This window comes from Elephantulus edwardii, unplaced genomic scaffold (assembly GCF_000299155.1).
Source record: "Elephantulus edwardii isolate Elephantulus edwardi_28Jun2011 unplaced genomic scaffold, EleEdw1.0 scaffold00121, whole genome shotgun sequence".
Lineage (NCBI taxonomy): Eukaryota > Metazoa > Chordata > Mammalia > Macroscelidea > Macroscelididae > Elephantulus > Elephantulus edwardii.
In genome coordinates, this window is record NW_006399871.1 from 5,778,004 (window position 1) to 5,794,960 (window position 16,957).

General features: G+C 42.5%; 1 protein-coding gene across 1 annotated transcript; it reads right to left on the reverse strand.

Annotated features, from left to right (window-relative positions):
• Positions 1 to 2,869: 2,869 nt before the first annotated feature.
• Positions 2,870 to 10,232, reverse strand: ZNF197 (zinc finger protein 197). Its single transcript, XM_006893052.1, has 7 exons — positions 9,843 to 10,232; positions 8,542 to 8,683; positions 8,114 to 8,205; positions 7,781 to 7,907; positions 4,165 to 5,160; positions 3,345 to 4,080; positions 2,870 to 3,272 (listed from the first exon to the last, which is right to left on the reverse strand). The coding sequence occupies exons 1-7, from the start codon at positions 10,230 to 10,232 to the stop codon at positions 2,870 to 2,872; spliced, it is 2,886 nt and encodes a 961-aa protein (XP_006893114.1).
• Between the last annotated feature and the right edge of the window lie 6,725 nt (positions 10,233 to 16,957).

The following is a 16,957-nucleotide window of genomic DNA, read 5'->3' on the forward strand; positions in this document are numbered from 1 at the left end:
TCTTGAGCCTGTCACTGTTTATTTAGATTGTACCCACTTTGCATTTGTCTGCTCTCTGGGCATTGTTTTTTCCCCCCTTAACCTGGTACTAAGGTCTAAGAAGCTTGATTTAGATGATATTTCCCCCCCCTAGTTTATTGTATCCCCTAAAAAGGCCCATTCTGTAAGCTGTTACTATCTGAATGGTGTTGCATTTTAGCACTTGGTTAAGAGAGAATCGCCAGCTTTCCCCTATTGATAATGTCCACTTCTCTATAATTATTATGTAGACTGGGTTATTATTTCTATAGCATAGCTGGTACAGAAAGTCCTTTATATGTACAGAATGCCCAAGCCTACAATTTCCTCACCTTGACCACTCTCATCAGCACGTGACTGCTGAGACCATATGCCCTGTGTGAAACCCACAACCCAAGGGAATAACTCATCTGCAGTTGTGACACTCAAAATGAAAGTATTTTTGTTACATGCTTAGCAAGTGTTAAGACTTAGCAAGTCTCATCTAAATCTCTCCTTTCCTGTTCTGTATTGTCATTATTTTCAAAGGCTATAATAAATACCTGCCAGTGATTGTCAGAGAACAGAGACCCTTGTGGGGTGACATCCCAGCTTTTTTCTATTATCAGTTCTGCTATGACCCATTTCTATGTGAGATCCCTAATGCCCAGACAGCTTGAAACAGAAACTTCCAGTGAGTTTTTTTCCTCTTGCAAAGCATCTTCATATTAATTACTTCAAAGCAACTTTTCAAGATAAATACTACTACTTTCAAAAAACAAATGAGGAAATCAAAGCTCCATGATTTATTTAAGAGAAGTGGCAGAACATAACTCATATCCAAGTCTTTTTTTTCCTTTCTTCTTCTTCTCTTTGTTGTGTACCATCGAATCAGATGCGACTGGCACAAGAGGAGATTGCTCCTCCTCCAGCAGAGCATCTGGTGGATTTGAACTTCATGCCTTTGGAATTACAGCTCAGCGTCTTGCCACTAGGACACCAGAGCTCCCCACATATCCAAGTCTTAAGACTTGTAACCTGAAGTTCATTCCAGATTTCACTTTTTGGTTCCTTTATGTCTAATGAGGAGTCAGTCCTTAAGGGGCTCTGAAGTTGAATTATTTAACACTTGACACATTTAGGTGCTACTCATATCAGAAAACACAATCTTTGATATTGAGCTATTATTTATAACACAGTTGTTGAATTAAGACTTGAAAAACATATTACCAAGCTCAAGCTCAAGAACCTAGGATGAATTTTATCTACAAATGTACAAAAGGCACAGACTAACTATAAGACTGGTCTGCTGTGGGTTCATGGGTACTGACCAGCTCAGGAGAATATTCTGAACTGTGTTCATCAGAGTTTGAAGGACTCTGTAAAAGGCTTAGGTAGTTGAGTGCATGAAAAGAACATGGGTACAGATTCTTTTATGGTCCATAAACAATCCAAGAGCTTCCAATTTCTTCACTATGATATGTGCCTTCGTCATCAAGTAACTAAGCATGTCAAATGCTCACAACTTATGGGGACAGTTTAGTAAGTAGTCATTTGTAGTCAAACAACCAGAGATGTTGATTAGAACTGACAATGGTAGGGATCATCAGCTCTGGAGTTAGGGTTAAGGATTGTTCCTTATGAACCAGAAAAGCAACACAGGACTATGTCTGTGGTTTCAAATCTGTAAGTTGAAAAATTAATTTGTTCCCTTGGCACTAAAGTTTCTGTGTAGACACATATCTTTCCTATAGTAATTCAATATTTTTTTTCCTATAAAGGCTAAATAGGTACATTATGTAATCCCTTAAAAATTTTTAAATATTAGTCATAGAAAAAAAAATTACTCATAGACTAAATTCCAAAATAAACTATCCACTGTATTTCTTTTTAAGCCTAAAAGTGCTTATATTTTGATATTTAGGGATTATCCCCTCATCCTAACATTTAGATTTAATGAAAACTTACACTGTCTTCTCTAACTCATACTCCCAACTTTGATCTGATTTCTTTTATCCAATTTTATTGACAACTGAATGAGTTTACGAAGTATTTACATCAAGATCTGCCACTTAACTCTCCTAACAGTCCTGTGAGGTAGGCATTATGTCAAGAGCTGACTAAATGAGAACATTGAGACCCAGAGGCTGATTTAACAGTTTCACATACTGAGCAGGAGATGGAGTCAGAAACTCAAAAGGGCTTCAGATTCTAAACCCAGAGCTCTTTTTAGGTTGCTCTCAAACTGCAGACATTTGCCCATACAAATCCATATCTTACAGGTCTGGATCACTTAGCCAATCTAAACAGACATTCTGTAGTAGTGAGATGCCACCGTGAAAATATTTAGCACGATATATATATATTATAGGAAGCTCTGGTGGCTTGGTGGTAAGGAGCTGCACTGCCAAATCAAAGGCACATGGTTCAAATCCACTAGTTGCTAAATGGGACAAAGATGGGCAATCTCCTCCAATTCCATTATCACCTTTGAAAACCTGCTGGAGGGTCAGCTATGAGTTGGTTCCAATTTAAACAGTATATAACACCACATACGTATTTTCAAAACCAATGCCCTTTATAATACAAAAGATAGTTTTGCTATCACTTACAACTACATACGCCTCTTGGGACATATACTCAGGTTTTTTCAGTGTTCTTAACAGCTCCAAGTTCTCTGTCAAGAGTGCTAACAAATGGCGTGAAATACCATTAGGTATTTAGGTTTCTGTACACTTGGAAGTCTAGATTAACATTCTATAAAGGCGTCAATCAATATTCTTTTTTCATTCCAAGAACCATATATTGTCATTCCTCCAAAAGTTACTTAGGTAGTGAAGATCTAACTTGATTTAAGACTAGATTAGGTGGCTCATTCGTATTCCGTAGCCAAAAGAAACCCTGCACGGTATGAATTCTTTTGTCGAAGGTGAAGGTTTGACATCTGACAGTATTCTTTTTCAGACCCATCACGTTCATAGGGCTTTTCATCTGTATGAACTTTCTGGTGTACAGTTAGGTTTTTCCTTTGCCGAAAAACTTTACTACAATCGTTGCAGCCGTAAGGCTTCTCCCCTGTGTGGATTCTCTGGTGACCAACTAGGTTCCTCTTGGACGTGAAGGACTTTCTGCACTTTTCACACTCGTAAGGCTTTTCCCCGGTATGCATTCTCTGGTGGACGACAAGGTTTTTATTCTGACTGAAGTCCTTCCCACACTCGCTACACTTGTAGGGCTTCTCCCCAGTGTGGATTCTCTGATGCACCATGAGGTTTCTGCTCGAGGTGAGAACTTTCCTGCATATATGGCACTCATAGGTTTTTTCTCCACTATGAATCCTTTGATGCTCAATAAGGTTTCTGTTGTAAGTAAAGCCCTTCCCACATTCACCACAGGCATAGGGCCTCTCACCTGTGTGGATTCTCTGATGGGCTACCAGGTTAGAGCGGTAACTGAACACTTTGCCGCAGTCGTTGCATCTGTAGGATTTTTCCCTCGTGTGAATTCTCTGGTGTCCAATGAGGCTTTTCTTGAGGATGAAGCACTTGCCACACTCGTCACACTCGTACGGTTTCTCCCCGCTGTGGATTCTCTTATGCTCGATGAGGTTGCGGTTGGAGCTGAACGCTCGCCCGCACTCGGTGCACTCAAAGGGCTTCTCGCCGGTGTGGATCCTGCGGTGCACCAGCAGGCTGGAGTTGTAGCTGAAGGCCTTGCCGCAGTCCTCGCATTTGTAGGCTTTCTCCTGGGTGTGGAGTTTCTGGTGGACCGTGAAGCTTTTGCTCATAATGAAGGTCTTCCCACACTCTCGACACTCGTAGGGTTTCTCCCCATTGTGCAGTCGCTCGTGGTCAAGGAGGTTTCGGTGAGAACCGAAGACCTTGCCGCAGTCTTTGCATTCGAAGAGATTCTCCCCCGTGTGGAAGCGCTGGTGTAAAATGAGGCTCTTCTTCAGAATGAACACCTTGCCACAGTCACTGCACTCATACGGCTTCTCGCCATTGTGCAGCCGCTGGTGGTCAAAGAGGTAGGCGCTCTGTGTGAAGGCCTTCCCGCACTCCGTACACTTATACGGCTTCTCTCTGCTGTGCAGCCTTTTGTGGTCGTTAAGGTTCAACTTGGAACTGAAGACCTTACCACACTTTTTACAGCCGAAGGTCTTTTTTTCCGTGTGGACTCTCTGGTGTAAGAGAAGGCTCTTACTCCGAATGAAGACCTTGCCGCACTCCTTACACTTGTACGGGTTCTCTGCGCTGTGCAGTCGCTGATGGTCCAGAAGGTACGTGGTCTGAGCAAAGGTTTTCCCACATTCGTCACACTTGTAGGGTTTTTCCCCAGAGTGGATCCTCTGGTGCAGAATGAGGCTCTTTTTCAGGATGAACGCTTTCTGACACTTGTTACACTTGTAAGGCTCTTCTCCTTTGTGGAGTCTCTGATGATCGATGAGGTAAGCGTTCTGGGAGAAAACTTTCCCACATTCGTTACATTTGTAAGGCCTCTCTCCAGAGTGGCGCCTCAGATGGATAAGAAGGCCCGAGTGCCTGTAGAAGCCCTTCCCGCACTCCTTGCATTTGTAAGGTTTCTCCCCGGTGTGGATCCTCTGATGGTTGAGAAGGTAAGCGCTCTGAGAGAAGGCTTTCCCGCACTCGTTACACTTGTAAGGTTTCTCACCAGAATGGTTCCGTAAGTGCATCAAAAGGCTGGAGCGCTGGATGAAGCCTTTTCCACATTCCTTGCACTTATGAGGTTTCTCGCCAGTGTGGATTCTCCGATGGTTTACGAGATGAGAGATTTTATTAAAATGTTTACAACAAATATCACATTTATAAAGCTTCTTCCCTTCAATACCCACTAAGCTTTCAGAAAGAGCAGAACTGAAATGCAAGCTTTCACCCAATTCCTCCCCCTTCTGGCGTCGTCTCTCTGGAGTTCTTCTCCTCTGGTCTCCTTCACGTGGGGACCCTCTCTTCACTGCATCTGTCCTGTCCGCTGTCTCATTTTCCCACTGATTTGCCAACACCTGCCATTCACATTCTTCCTCCAAGTCGAGGACTCTGGGAACACTTCGTTGCAGTCTTTTCGATGGTCCTTTCTGAGAGTCTGACCTTTGGGAAATGCCTGCTTTTAATGTCACCTCCTCATTGTCAGCCATGCTTTCCCATTCTGGTAAAAAAAATTAAAAATGCAAATGTTACTATGTCCTGTGTATGTGTAAGAACAGGATCCTCAAATGATTTAAAACACCCTCAATGGGCCCACTAGAAAGGCATTGTTTCAGCACTCCAGAGAACACAGGATCTTACATATATGGTTCAGATCTGAGGCTTAGGAAGTTAGATGGAAACAGAAGGACTACCTAGCTTAGAAAGACCTGCCTTCCTTCTTTTCTTCATTCTGTGGTGGCAAGAAAGGAAACTTAAAGATTATGGAAAGAAATTTTTAATTTTTTTAGTCAAGTGCATGAACTTTAGTGGACCTTAGTATATGGAAAAGCATCACAATGGATAAAGAGAACCAGTTCCTTGCTGGTGAAGTCCAACAAAAATGGATTCCTCAGCCTCAGTTCTCCTCCTCTCTTTTCATCCATGCCTGAACTTACTATATTTCCAATAGGCAAATTTGATCATGTCACTAACCTTAAAACCAATGCCTCTCCATTACCTACAGTACAAATTACAAATGGCCAGCATAGCCCACAAGAGCTGCCCTTCCTTTCTGCCTATTTTTCAGATACCCTCTGTTACTCCCCAAGACTCTAGCCATGATGATCTGGCCCCAAACATGTCATGATTGTGCAGAGTCCCCCTTCACTGCCTATTCTTCTTTCTGCTCCACTGTGCTTCTTCCTCCTAACTCCTGACATGCCCTCTCCTTCTTTACAACTATGCTCATGTTGCCCCATCTGGAATGCCAATAAGTCAGACAACTTAAGATAAAACTGACAAGTCCTTGGGAACTGCAAGTTACTACAAATTATATAATTTATTAAGGTTGCTGAGTACAAAATTAGTATAAGAAATCAATACTACTGGATCGGCTATAACAGTTGATTTAGAAAATATTAGAAAACTCCTGGTTCCTAAGAATCAACACAATCAGAAAAATGCAAAGTTTAGAACAACATGACTTTAAAACAAGTGAAAAATATACAAAGGTAATACTTACCAAACAGAATGACACATAATGTTCTTGAATACACATATTTGTACTGTAAACAATGTAAAGTATGAGACAGATAAAATGGAATACTATACCACAACTTAAAGGAATGCTATCTGTTTGTATCAGGGCTTCAAACCAGTTCTCTTTTCAGTCATAGCTGATTAAGGGACACTGGAACAGGCCTAAATTGGTAAATGTGGGTGACTATCAGTGTAACTGGAATGGGCGGGGGAGGGAATCACAGGCCCACTATATGTTAGTACAAGCACACTACATAACAAAGAAACCAGTCAGAAATAACAGTGTTTGGCTCACAGACAGCGCCTATAACACCATTTTACCCTCCACAGCCCTGTTACGCATTCATCTCCTGAAGGATGTGCTTCTTCTGAGTTTCCACTGCCCATTCCAGAGCTTTGACGTATGATAGCTCCCACTCTAGCTATCCTTCTGGTACATCCAATTTTTATCAGTTCAACTCTGCTGCATCAGCTATGACTGAACTGGTTCAAACTGGTTTGAAGCTATGATGTCTAGTTCATTCAGAATTAGTTCTTAACACAATTTCTTCAAACTGTAATGCCTATTTCTTCAAATGTACTCTCATTCTTTTTTTCTTTTTTATCTTTTTTCATTCTTTTCTTCAGATCCAGGTTAACTGATCTCTTTTTTTTATGGCTTTCTTAAGTCCTAAAAATGGAACTGCTTTTCCATCAGACTGGCTTATGTCTCTGTCACCTCAATGACCGCACCTTGCCGTGTGTACAACTTTTCTGTGTTTACCTCCTCAACCAGTGTAGACTACTTATGGTGAAATCCTATCATTCTTACTATGGGATAGGTGTTCAATGTCTGCTGGGAACACAAGTGATTACCACAAATGTAAAAAAGAAAAACAAACAAACAAACAAAACCAAAAAAATTCTGTACTAATCAAAGAAAATCAGTGAAGAATAAATAGATAAAACTGTTCTTATTAGCAAAAAAATTACATGTTTATTTTAAATAAAAAACTTTAAAATGGGATTGCTCAGTACCAATGGGAAAGAGCTAAGGAGCATGGGTCGGCACTCCCGGTGAGAGCAGAAGAGACCAGGGTCATTATGGAAAGCAGTGTGGCTGTATCAAGTTGAAGCCCTAAACACAGTCAAACACTGAGGCCTAGAAATTTTACTTCTATGAATTAAAGTTAAATCTTTTACTAAATAATAATTTAATAGTTACTAGTAATTTAGCATTATTAGTAATCACAGTAATAATTTACTGAAGTTATTATTATAGCAATTACCATAATAAGGAAATAAAGATTATGGTACAAATTATGTAGTAAAATAATATTTGCAAAGAACGTATAATAGTATGAGCATAAGGAGAGCATAGGAGAAACCAAGCTGGGCACAAACACGCGCACGTGCACGCGCACGCCCTCTCTCTCTCTTAAAACACGTAAAATAAACTCTCAAATACATTTAAAAAACTTAATACATAAAAATGCCAATTTGCAAAAAGTAGAGTTAGGAAAAAATTTTCTTTTAAAAAAATAGTTCTATACTGCTTTTCTAATCAGCAAATAAACAAAAGCTGAGGAAATAGGATTAGCGTGATGGGACGAGCAGCTCACCTAAGGAGGTCACATTTCCGTAATTCTCCAGCATCACATCCCAGTACAAAGCCCTCTGAATTGGGCCCAGACAGGCCCATTCCTCTGAGGTAAAGCATACTGACACCTCCTCAAACATCACTAATTCCTGAAAAGGAAGGGACACAGTGTGAGGTCAGGAAGTAGGCAAGGGATGTTACAGAGAAATAAGGAAACCCCGTGCAAAGTCAGTCATCCAATATGGACCTTGTTTTAGAAACAGGAGGTGCAGGGACACCCATGCACTAGGATGAAAGAGGGCACAATCACAACAACAGTGAGGGCCTGAGGAAGGAAAAGAGGAGCGAGTCTCACCTGGGGCTGAGCTGTGAGGAGCATGAGGGCCATTAATTGGTTTCTTGGGTTCTCTTCCTGGGAAAGGGCAGAAGCCTCAGGAGCAAGAGGATCTGAAGAGGAGAAAAGGGTGCATGTGGGATTATTATCACTATTTCTCACCTACCACGAGCCCTGAAACTCCTACAGATACGGCTACAAAAAGACCAACAAACATTTTGCATGAACTGTCCCCCTATGCACAGGGCTGGAGCAACACAAAGTATAGCAATAATAACGGATGAAGGGGTAGAACGACTCAGAAAAAGACAAGAGGAAAGTAGTAGCAAGCGTAGTACGACAAAGTATTCTCAAACAGAGCAGAGGCAGCAGTCACTCCCCAGGAGTTGGAGGGGGAGCCAAAGCAAGGGTCCCGAGAAAGGGCAAAGCCAGGGCCACTGTGTGAGTACCATGCTGAGGGTCCTGGAGGTTAAATACCACGGGGTCGGTGAGAGGATTCAGACACGTTCCTGCACGTGCAAGAGGGAGCGCTGTTCCTGGAGAATGAATCCCTTCCTGCAGAGGGTCCTGGGTCTGAGGAAGGACCGGGACCTGGAAACAAGACACAGTGAGTTTGATGTTTCTTTTCTTTTCGGAAAATGGACTTGCCTAACCACCTTGGACCTCTTTCTGCCCACAATCCAAAACTGTGAGATCAGAGATACCCACCTCCAATATGGAGCATCAAAACGGCAGTAAAGCTTTGCCTTGAGAACAATGGAGCTGCCATTATTCCCTATGGCACTGGTGACCTCTCCCAGAGGACACTGAACAGAACAGTGGGGACAGAGCCAGACCTGGGAATGGGTTAAGGAGGGAATGGGAAGTAACAAGCAGTAATTAAGAGCATGGATTTGAGAGTCAGACCTGGGTTCAATCACAACTCTTCTATTATTTACCCCTAACTCCTTCCTACCCCAACAGAGTGGGAGCCTAGTCAACGCTTTGCTGCTACCTCTGTGGAAAACATGTCAGACTGAACTGAAGCAAATCATTTAACCTGTTCCTGTTTCAGCTTTAATCTCTCAAATCCAGCTTTAATCTTTTTTTTTTTTAAATTTTCACAATTAAAACAAAGAAAACTGTTCTTGGTTCAATGGTTAAGTTATGGGTCAGACTTCATATATACAATGGACTACAAATTGACAGAAAATTATACAAACACTAGAGATGGCATTAAGATTCCAATTTAATGGCCAAGGCTACACAATTTTATCAGCTATAACTATTTAAACCCAGTCCCTTGGCTCCCAGAATTCCCCACAAGGGCACAGAGCTACAAGGGAAGGTCTGGCCAGACCTGGAAAGCTTCATTCTTGCTATACCAGGGCTTATAGCATTATTCTAAAGAGACTTACACAAGCAATGCATAGGCTTCTATTTAGGGAACACCTACAAACATCATGTTCTTCAGGTTCTTGAACCGAACTCAGCATTAGCAAGCATCACCTGGGGTGGGGGATGGACAAAGCAGAGTCAATGTCTTTCTGCTGATTCTGAGTTGGGCCCAAAGACTCCAGTCCTAAATCTACTCCTCTGCTAAGATAATCTATGGTAAGAATAGTTGATGAACCTACTTTAATTAGCATTGGGTTGCAATGTGGTATTCTTAATAAAAATTGTTAATAAAAATCTCAGGCCACCCTCTAGCTCAGCCCTTCCTGCCTTTCCTCCATCCTTCCATCCCAGATTCTCCCTCTCCCTCTCTCACTTTTAATGCGGGTCCATCAAGGTCTTTCTGCAGCTCCTCCACCAGGGCCACGGCCTCCTCCCCACTTCCGGGGCGATGCAGCTGCACCCAGGTCCGGAGCTCCCCAGGCAGGATGCTCAGGAACTGCTCCAGCACCAGCAGCTCGAGGATTTGGGCTTTGGTGCGAGCTTCTGGCCTGAGCCACCGGCGACAGAGCTCTCGCAGTCGGCTCAGGGCCTCGTGGGGCCCTGAGGTCTCACTGTAACGTAACTGTCTGAAGTGTAAGTGGGAGATCTCCCAAACAGAGGAGCTGCTCCCCTGGAGGCTGGTTCCCCATTTCCAGGTATCGTCCTTCCCTTTCGCAAGACCCTCCTGTCGCAGAGCACTGTGGGCCCAATTTTCTCTCATCATGGCTGTCACTGGAGAAAAGGCTCCTCTCCAGGCCAACTCCAGGCCTCTCTTGGCTTCTTCCTTAGAACATGGAGATCATCATCTGTAAGATAGCAAGAAATCACTGTTAAGGTTAGCTTAAGAATAGATATTCCCAGACCGTGCTCAGCTTCCAATAATAAAGGAAACCTCTCTGAAAAGAAAATCTAGGCTCAGAGAGTGTTTCCTTTAACAGGGTCCTTGCCCAAGGCTCCAGGGACATAAATATTCCTGTTATCCAGACCACTGCTAAAATCAAACACTCGATTATCCCTTTGGTCGTTAGTAAGAGAATCTCCTCCATCTAATAGCAATAAACTATTTCTCACTTTTGCAACATGCATCCTAGTTATGCCTATATGACCTTGATCAAGTTCCTTCCTGTATGAGATCTAATTTCTTAACCTATTGTTGTTGAGTATCATTTAAGAACCGACCCACTCCTGACTCACGAGCGAGTTTCAGAGATTGTAAATCACAGAGGAGAAGACAGCGTTTGGGCTGGCAGCACAACTCCTTACCACTAACCACCACAGACCTTCTTTATACTATATAACTGGGATAGTAACAGCTCCTATCTTAGAGAGTTATGAGAATTGGCTATCTTAATACATGGCAAGAATTTTTAGGAGTACCTGGTTCAAAGACTCCAATGTCCGGTGTTATCTTTCTATGTGTGTCTAGACTCATTCTTAGGTTCATCAGAGTCAACAATCAGTCTTAATTTTGACATGAGATGAAATTTTAAATCCTTAACTGTTGTTGTTAAGTGCCAAGCACAACTTAGAGCAACCCTATGAACAAAAGATCTGAATCCTGTTTAGTAACTATCATCGTTTCTCTAATATTCATAGAGTTTCGCCAAGGCACGCTGTTTAAGAAGTGGATGCCAATCCTGCTTCCAAGCCTGTCTTAATCTGGGAGCTCCACCAAACACTGTCCACCATCACTAACCAGTACAGCATTTGACACATCAGTGGTACAGCATTCAACATCATAGCAACCCCAAGTTACCTCAGTACAGCAAACTGAAGACTAGTGCTGTACCACTTAGGAGAAAGTGCTTCCCAAACACAATTAACACCAGGCACTGAGAGGTGCACAGACTTTTAAATACAAAGGCCCACCCACCAGGTCCTGATTGATTTAAACAAGAGGCTTCCAGCTCACAGATGCTTGTAACTCCAATCAGCTCACACACGATTGTGAACGAAATAAATATAAGTATACATAACATATAAATATAAATAACACCGAAAAGTTTACACTCAACTTTCAACTAAAACAAGAGAACCTACCCACCAGAAACCAACTTCTTCACACATGAGCCTCCAAACTGGAGACCTGGTCAGGCCCCAGCTGACTTTTAAACACAAAGGCCCGCCCACCAGGTAATTTAATCCTTAATTAGGTTCACCCTGAAACCCACAGCGTCCCTTTTCAGCAGGAAGTAGCTAAGAGAATACGCCATCCCCTTTTCCTTATGAATCAGGGTGAAGTCTCTCTCAGGGAGGAGTGGTAGCGAATGGCAAAGGACACACTGACAAAGGAGATTAATCAGAACTGGCTTTGACAAGCACTGTGGCAATTGGACAATTAAAACAGACATGGGGGGGAAGAAGAACGAACTGGGGAGGAGGGTAGAGAAAACAGTGCAACAATGAATGAATGAGAACCCAAAATCTCTGTAAATGTTCATTAAAACTAATAAAATTTAATAATAATTAAAAAATCCTTAATTAGGAAACAAAATCTGTATTAAGGTCTGTATGGCTTTGCCAGACACATTTTTAATTCTCTCACTATTCAAAATATGAATAAAAATATTTGGATAAATTTGAATAGGGGTTCATCGTACAGAATTTAAACTGCCTGCTCTCTAGGCATCTTTTCTGCTCTTTACAAATAATATTTCTCTGGTTACAAATTTAAAAACTTGTAAAAACACACAATAGTTACTAGAAAATAATCACAAACTCAAAAAGCCAAACAGTGGTCTTCAAATGTTAGTCCAAAATGAAGCTTCAACCTGACGTGAAAGGAAGATGACAGTGACTCCGCCCACTCGCCCGAATCAGCCTTTATCCTGAATTTACAGTCTTACTATGTGTTTAGCATCGGTTGTACGAGTGTTCGAGGTTTTACTTTGAATTATCATTACTAGTGCGCTCTGTTAACCTTGTGGGTGAGTTGCGCTGTCAAATCACACGCAATGGGTTCGAACGCACCAGCAGCTCCGTGGGAGAAAGACAGGCAATCTCCTCCTGTGCGGTTTACAGCCCCAGAAAACCCGCTGGAGGGTCAGCTACGGGTCAGTTACAGCTCGACAGCAACGAGGGAGACCCAGCCAATGTAAAAGATGGCATCCTGTGATCCCAGAGGTGTGCGGTTCGAATCCACCAGATGCTCCGCTGGAGGAGGGACAACCTCCTCCTGTACCAGTCAGATCTGATTTGACGGCACACACACACACACAAAACCCAAAAAATAGAAAATAAATATGGCATTTAGCTATATCTATTTTCTTAAGTCGGGAGTAACTACTCTGAGCATCTCCAAAAATATTCTCTATGAGACTAAAGACGACGAAGGAGCGGAGAGACCAGCGCTGGACACCCCGGCTCCTGAGGTCACTGTGCCAAAAGCACATGTGTCTCCAGCACCAGCTCAGAGACGCAGAGAGACGCTGAGCTCGACACCTTCCCCGGCCGGCTGCGTGCAAAACCCAAAGCCACGGGGTCGAGCCCCGATCCCGGGTGTTGGGGGGACGGTGGCCGGGTCAGAGCAGGAGGCCGGCTGACCAGGGATGCGCAGCCCGGCCGAGCTCAGCCCCAGGGCGCTGGCCGCGCGCCCGCCCGCCTCTAAGTCCAAGCCGCTCACCGGGAGCTCCTGCAGCCGCTCCGATCCTGAGCAAGCGGCCTGGTCACCAAGCACCAAAGATGACACCGGAGTGGGGGCGGCGGCAGCCGGGGACCAGAAGAATGGCCGACCGCAGGAAACGGCTATTTCCGGTCGCTCGCCTCCGCCCCGCCCCGCCGCGCCGCCGCCGGCGCTCTAGGAAGACGCGTCTCAATGGTTTCTGGCTTTCCCATTTCAGACACAGAGCCATGAACTTCAGCTTTTTTTTTTTTTTTTTTTTAGGAATTAACAATGATTGCATTTTGCATCTTCATATAACTAACTTTAAAATGACAGCAAGTGACGATACGATTTTAAACTATCTGCCCAAATACCTTTTTGAATTTTAAGTCCATAGTTTATCTCCTCCTGCTTTTTTTTTATTATTATAAATTTCAATGACCCAACCCTCCCCCTTAGTAGACTACCGTCTTGAAAAAGTAAAATTCTTTCATTGTTTTACAATCCCTCTCCCACTCCCCCCACCCATTCCACTATACAGCCTTCGCTCTGGACTCCTGTCATGACAAAAACACCTAATCATTTTCCCTCTTAAGCAGTTTTCTCCCTCTTCTGTTTCAATGCAGTATACATTACTGAACCCATCTTTCTCAATTTCTCCCCAACCCCAAGGTCAGTCCTGTTTTACAACAGTTGGCACCATGCAGTATTTGTCCTTTTGTGACTGAGATACTTCACTCAGCATAATGTCCTCCAGAGTCACCCATTTTGAATAATATTGCATGAGTTCCTTGTTTTTCAATGCAGTGTAGTACTCCATTGTATGACTATACCACAGCTTCTCTATCCATTTGTTTGTTGATGGGCACTTAGGTTGTTTCCAACTCTTTACTATTGTGCAATAAAAGCTGCAATAAACATGGGTGTGCATTTCAGCTCTCTCTTGAACTCAGGGTGGTCCTATACCCTAGGGGTAAGCCAACAAATGACAGAATGGGTAAAAAAAAATATCCAGAATGGGAAAGAGACAACAACCTTGTGATACTCATTTCAAAATAGCTGTGCTTCTCCCCGCCCCCCACCCCGTAACATTTCTATTTTTCAAGGTAACAGGAATTGCATACAAATGACAGTAGACCCTTGCCTCTTTGCTTTTATCTAAATAAAAGATAACTCAAGATGGATTTTCAAGGGGAAAAAAAAGCTATGTACATAGGGACTATATTATCCTTCATCGTCTATTTGGAACCAGTAGTTGTGTTGCATAGCTGTGCTTTTTAATGATGAGAAGAAATGGCAGTACAGAAAGGTACATGGGTTTAAGACTAAACTACCTTTTGAAGGAATGTGGAAATACCCTCAAGGAATAACCAGACTTCCATCTGAACCAGAAGTTAGCGAAAACACAAAGAGACAGATCCCAAATCCCATAGGGTAGCATGAATGGGCTTGAAAGATGGTAAGAACTTGGAAGATAAGTCATGACTGAGATAGCCTTGGTGGTGGTGTACACTGTACTGGGCTGCTGAAAAAGGCTGGCAGTTCAAATCCATCCTGTGCTCTACTGGAGAAAGATGGGCAGTCTCTTCCAGTAAAAATATATAGCCTCAGAAGCCTTATAGAGAGATTATAAGTCGGAATCAACTCAAATGTAGTAAATTTGGGGCCAGCAACTGGTAATCTTGGAGGAAGATGGGTGATCGGGTAAAATTATATTTGAGGCTTTTTAGGTAAGTAGGTTACAGGGGCTAACTGTTACTACTGCAGCTCAAGGCAGGTATTAGCCTAGGGGATAGTGGAAGTCCTCCAAAAAAGACTTTTATCTTAGCTGTTTGCCTGGGACAAAAATGGGAAACTCTTCTACATTGAGATGTCTATGTTTGAGATAACAGGGTGATGGCCATTCCTAGAATATATTATTGGCATGAAATACATACAAGAAAACATTTGCCATTACAATCATTTTTACATTTATAATCCATTGACATTTATCCTATATTCACTATGTGAGCCTTGGTGGTGTACTAATATCCATTTCCAAATTTTTATCTCTATTAACAGAAACTCATTACACTTGTTATGCATCAGAGAGTTGGACAATAACTAAGGAGGATAGAAGGAGAACTGATGTCTTTGAGCTGTGGTGCTGGAGAAGAGTATTAAGTGTACCATGGACTGCTAGGAAAACAAACAGATTCATCCTGGACAGGGTTAAACCGGACGGCTTCTTGGAGGCAAGGATTCTGAGGCTCCGTTTAACATACTTTGGATATGTTGTGAGGAGGGACTGGTCCTTGGAAAGGGACATCATGCTTGGTAGGGTGGAGGGACAGTACAGGAGGTGGATTGATTCAGTGACTGGGGTAATCAGGATGGGTGTGTCTGAGACAGTGCGACTGACACAGGACAGAGCAGAGTTTAGAGCTGTTGTACATAGGGTCGCTATGAGTTGCAAGCGACTCGACGGCACATAACACCACCACCACCACCACCACCACTACCCCTAGAGCAATAAATTCCCATTCCCATCTCCCACCTACCCTTGGCAACTGCTAATATACTTTGGTCTCTGTAAAATTTCCCATTCTAATATTTCAGGTATATGGAATCATACAATATTTGCCCATTGTGTCTAAAATTTATTTCAACCAATGTAACATTTTCATGGCTAATTCATGTTGTGGCATATATTAGAATTTCCTTTTTGTCACTAAGTGTTGTACATGAAGAAAGGCATGCGAAGCTACCGTATTATCTGTAGCGTATAAATTAACCCACAAACCAAGACACTTCATGACAAAAAAAAAAAAAGATTGTCCTAGATCTAAATCTAACTCCATTTTTAATCAAACTATAGCTTGGTGCTAAATCACTACTTCTACAGTTCTAAGGAAACACTTCCACTTCTTGCAAAAGTTTAACTGCTGGTACCCCATAAGAGTCCAGTTATTAGTTTATGCAAGGAATTGTTCACTAAAAGATATTTGTCAGAAGCGTTTGTGTAGCTTTGCCTAATAAGAATGACTTGGTCAATATGCTCCAAGGGTTTAGAAAATAGAAGTAATAACATTAAGAATGGGAGCTTTGGTGGCTTATTACTAAGTGGTGCGTTAACCCAAAGGTGATTCCCCCTCTGGAGGTTCAAAGCCACCAGGTGCTCTGAGGAAGGAAGATGGGCAATCATTACTTGTGCAATTTACAGGACCTGAAACCCCATTGGAGGGTCAGTTATGAGTCAATTCCAACTCTATAGAACAGAAGAACAACAATATGAAGAAAGCTTGTAGAATAATGCACTTGTGGAGTTTGTGACACATACTCTCCCATCTTCTTCCTGTTAGCACATAATCCTTTGTTTACACTCTGCCATAAAAACATCACTCTCCAATCCCAGAGGTACATGGTTCCAATCCACCAGATGCTCTGCTGGAGAAGGAGGGACAATCTTCTCCTGTACCAGTCACATCTGATTCGATAGTACACACACAAAAATAATAACAATAAAAAGACAAAAAATCACTCTCATAATTTTTAACACTACACTCATCTCCTAAGTATTCGTGTGTCTCCCAAGTCAAAGGAGAGACCAGTCCTTGTAGAAGGGCATCATGCTTGGAAGGGTGGAGGGATGGTGCAGGAGAAAAAGCTCCCGGATGAGATGAATTAATATAGTAATTGGGGCAATAGAGGTAAGTGTGTCAGTCAGTGAGACTAGCTCAGGACAGGGTAGGCTTCAGAGCTGTTGTGCATAAGGTCACTATGAGTTGCAGGAGACTCCACAGCACATAACAACAACCATTCAAGAAAGCTCTTTGATTTTCCTTTTAATCAAGTGTAAGACTGATGTT

What these genes read in the sequence shown, in the direction of transcription:
- ZNF197 (XM_006893052.1), bottom strand. Translation starts at nt 10,232, where the DNA reads ATGATGAGAGAAAATTGGGCCCACAGTGCTCTGCGACAGGAGGGTCTT. An exon ending in CCTCCAGGACCCTCAGCATG is followed by an intron (nt 8,206 to 8,541) that starts GTACTCACACAG and finishes TCTCCTCTTCAG; the next exon opens with ATCCTCTTGCTCCTGAGGCT. An exon ending in TCCTCACAGCTCAGCCCCAG is followed by an intron (nt 7,908 to 8,113) that starts GTGAGACTCGCT and finishes CTTCCTTTTCAG; the next exon opens with GAATTAGTGATGTTTGAGGA.